The following is a 4,210-nucleotide window of genomic DNA, read 5'->3' as shown; positions in this document are numbered from 1 at the left end:
ACATTCAAAGGTCAGGATCTCAACTCCAAGAAGTCTACAGAGATGACTTCATATCATTAAACTTATTATTCAGATCAATTATTCACATTATGTATTACTTTAAATGATTAATGATAAAATAATCTATAATTACTGAGCTAAGTACTTATTTTACATTCCCACATTAGTCATATCTGCAATGTGTATTTGTTACTAGAAACTTCAATGGAAATGGATAGAATCACAGAATATCTTGAAGAAAAGGACCCATGCCTCCAGTTGCCCAGACTGTCAGAATATTAGACTAGTATAAATACTAAACATTCATGAGACCATGGTTTTAAAAAAAAAAAAAAAAAAAAAAAAAAAAAAGAGACAGGCATAAACATATTATAATTATAAAAGTTACCTATCTGGATATTAAAAATCTGATGCAGAAAAGAAGTCTGAACTTACCAAAGACTTAGGCAGCTTTATGTTGTTCTTCCTTAGTTTCTTGCAGCCACAACATACTGTCAACATTAGCGTCAGGCTAAGAATAGCAACACACAGAACAATGATATATTCTGTGCCTAAGGAGTTAGAGCAAAATTGGTTAGGAAGTTTGGAAGAATAAAGCACTGCTGTATCATTTAGAATAACTTCAGAAACAGTAATAGCTCAGAATGACAAATACACATTATAGCCACGCAATTTACCACTTTTTTGCTCAAGAAAACTCAATTTATAAAGTATTACATTGAGTAAACAAAAATTAGAATGTCAGAAGATTTTAATTTCATATAAACAAATGATGTTTTATAGAGGTAAAGGAATCTTATTATAATTAATTTTTTGTTCCGTAGAGATGATGGGGGAGGGGATGAATAGATTTGTACATTTTACATGTTAATAGCTAAAATGTGAATCTTCCAAACCATAAAACTGTTAACGTTTACAAGTAAGATTCCGCTAGTCTGACACTCCTTAGCATCCTCCCCCCTCCCTCATACCGTTGCTCTTGCATGTACAAGAAAGAGCACAACTGTGTCTATCAATTTTCTCTCTCTTCTCTAGTTAAGTTTTGGGCCATAATGAAGTAACATTTAAAAGTTTTTAAGAGGTTATCAGAGATACAAAGTTGGGGCACTAGCTGCCTTTATTCTCTTTAACACATTAATACCTTAACTTTATGACAAGTTTATAGTTGCTTCAAACTCAAGAAAGCATACATATATGTTCCACACTGATGAGACTAAGCAAAAAGCCATTTGTTGGAAGAGTGAGACAATGCTTCTGAAAACTATGTAACTTGATGAATGATCCATTTGTCATTTGTTAATTACACCAAGGATCAGGTGCAAGGGAAACAAGTTTTATAATACCAATGAAGCAGGAAGAGCACCCAAAAAACCATCAGGGTTACTGGAAGGTAACACATAATCTTTACAGGTCTGTAGAACTGGGAAGTGCATTTGGGAAAGAATGACCTTTCCTCTTTTTCATATTCTCCCATAAGCATCCAAGCCATTCCATGGCTGTATCAGAGCTTGAATACCTCACTAGATCAGATCTCTGGTCAGACTCAGTATGTTCGTACTAAAGCTTTAGAATCCTCTTACTCAATGTCTGCTTGAGAGGAACATCAATGCAGCTTTCTTCTGATGAGGCACCAATCATCAGATTGCCATATAAAGTTCCCTTTGCTGAAACACAGTAGCAGGAACAGGTATGTTGACGCTACATTTATACATTGTACAATTGTCTTCAGGGAACTCTTCTTTGCTCTGCAGAAAAAATTAAAGTCACATTATATCATTTGACTCAACACAGCAATATAGGTATTACAATACCTTCCAATATTCCTAAAAAATCTTTAAACAGTATTAGGAATGGCTCCTACATCATCTATATGCCTTGCAAAAGCTGTGTAAACTACAGCCATCAACTTACGAGCCACCTTAAGATGCTCTCTTTGATCAGACTTTCCAGTAAAATTTGTGCTGTTCATGGTCTAGATTTGCAGCCCTAATTCACTTACAAAAAACTCGTACATATACAAAAAGGTAACTGCAAATAAACATTCCTACTACAGTTTTCCTCAATCATCCTCCATGATTACTAAATAAAGTGGTACCAGTTTCTTGAAAGGTAATCTTCTTAAATGAAATGTCTAGCTAGACAAGCGAAAGGTGCATAAGTAAAGTTACTAATGTTTTAGCAACACATGCAGAAACAATAGCATGGAATCCAGTAACTATCTTGTGCACACCTAATGCAATAATCTCATTTTTGTTATAAGACATCCATTTGGGCAACTAAAATCCAGACCTTCCAGTCACATATCTCACTGTCATACACTCGACATTTTAGGGCATCAGCAGTCCTGTGTTACATTCAACTGTTTTCTTGGTATCTGTTGCTCTGTGTGTCACAGGAGCTAATATCTTGTTTATGAGCTTAAGGTAAACAAGTATTTTTAATTTGAAGTTTTCATTTGGAACTCACCTGATTTTTACTATCCCCAAAAGTCACCAAATACATGATCTCTGAATAGATGTCTCCAATCCAAGGAAGAAGTTCCACAGATGGGAACTCAGGATGGTAAATATCAACCATAATTTTATCACCACGCCTTGAGAGATTCAGTTTTGGTGGTCCTATTTTTCCTGCAACACATTGCACCTTTGCTATTAGGCTGAAGCTTTTATCATAAAATATGCCATTTATAGTTAGCTTCAGAAAAATCAGAGATTTGAGAAGAATTACATGTTTATTTCAAAGCTGTCAATATTGTGCAGCTATGACACCTAGAGGTATTTGGATACATTCATGAATCTGCTTCTAAAATAGAAACAGAGAGTGTCTGTGCAGACTTTTGCTGTTAAGCAGCCCAACTGTCCTACATGCATAAGGCCATAGAAATTCAAATCACTGAAAACAGAAAAAACAAAGCAATTAAACATATATGTGAAGAATAGAACGCAAAATACTGCCAACTAGATCCCACCATAAATCAACACTCAACTAAAAACAATACTGTACTGAAACAAAGGTCACCTGAAAATCTAAACAAATCTCACCTTGAGCAACAGTATTCAGAAAGCCTGATTCCCCATGGAAATGACCTATGTGAATTTTTGGTATCTAATAATATGACTAAACATGAGTTCCAGCTAAACAATTATCATGCTTCATTTCATCCTAGACTCCTAAATTTATGACACCCCCAAATGAGATACAACAATACAGCAAAAAGGATAATTACTAAGGTTTTTAATTTGGGGGGGAAATTACAAGGTTTAGTTCAAGATGGAACTTACCATGCTTTTGCAAAATAAATTCATTTGTCTCAACATACTTGGACTGTTGTGACCCAACAACAGCTTTAACTCGAAGCCAGTGAGAGGCAAAAGGCTCATGTATTTCCCTTGAGAGATCACAAAAATGAGATGAAATGTTCACACAAGTCGAGACGATCTTATAGTAACCTAAACTGTAAAACAGATGAAGGAATAGTTAATACTATTTTAGCTGCACAATACTGTACAATACACTTCCAAAACATCTGGAAGGGTGACCGAGCACTGGCACAGGTTGCCCTGAGAGGTTGTGGAGTCTCCATCCCTGGATATATTCACAAGCCATCTGGACACGGCCCTGGGTGACCTGCTCTAGGTGATCCAGCTTGAGCAGAGGGATTGGAGCTCCAGAGATTGCCTCCAGAGGTCCCCGACAACCTCAACCACATTTGACAATTTCTCCTGTAATTTACACTTAGGCAACATTCACCCCATTGAAATAAAATAATTTACCACGGGCTGATTGCCTTTTTATGCTTCTAGAGAATATAAGGTACAGGAAATGACAAAAGAATAAGAACTTACTTGTAAGGTTTGATTTCCACAGTAAAATGAGGAGTTTCAGACATAGGTGGGTACTGCCAATGCAAGATAGTTTTGAAGTTTTCTGATGTTACTGTGATCTGCATTGGTGAAGGCACTGCAAAAAATAGAACAATTGCACTTTGATAAGCAGACCCAGTCAAACCTTAGAACAGCCAAATATATTTTCTAAATTATTTTGAAAAGGCAACATGCTAGAAATGACTGGAAAAGTTAGACATAAAAATCACAAATACTTCCCCTCAAATGGACTCGTTTGTCATCAGTATGAAGATGTACTAGTCCCACAAGATGACTTATTAATCTTCTCTCCCACAGAGACAGCTTTCTTACTGTTTGCAATCCAG

General features: G+C 35.9%; 1 protein-coding gene across 1 annotated transcript; it reads right to left on the bottom strand.

Annotated features, from left to right (window-relative positions):
- Nucleotides 1-435: 435 nt before the first annotated feature.
- IFNGR1 (interferon gamma receptor 1) lies at nt 436-3,960 on the bottom strand (the record flags this gene model as incomplete). The annotated part of the gene is given in 6 exon segments (XM_010010628.1): nt 436-551; nt 1,581-1,679; nt 1,682-1,745; nt 2,467-2,627; nt 3,282-3,454; nt 3,846-3,960. Coding segments are annotated over 6 exon segments (728 nt in total), but the record flags the coding sequence as incomplete, so codon positions are not given.
- Between the last annotated feature and the right edge of the window lie 250 nt (nt 3,961-4,210).

This window comes from Nestor notabilis, unplaced genomic scaffold (assembly GCF_000696875.1).
Source record: "Nestor notabilis isolate BGI_N333 unplaced genomic scaffold, ASM69687v1 scaffold32852, whole genome shotgun sequence".
NCBI classification, from domain to species: domain Eukaryota; kingdom Metazoa; phylum Chordata; class Aves; order Psittaciformes; family Psittacidae; genus Nestor; species Nestor notabilis.
The sequence above is the reverse complement of the archived record's forward strand: the minus strand, read 5'-3'. Positions and strand labels throughout refer to the sequence as shown.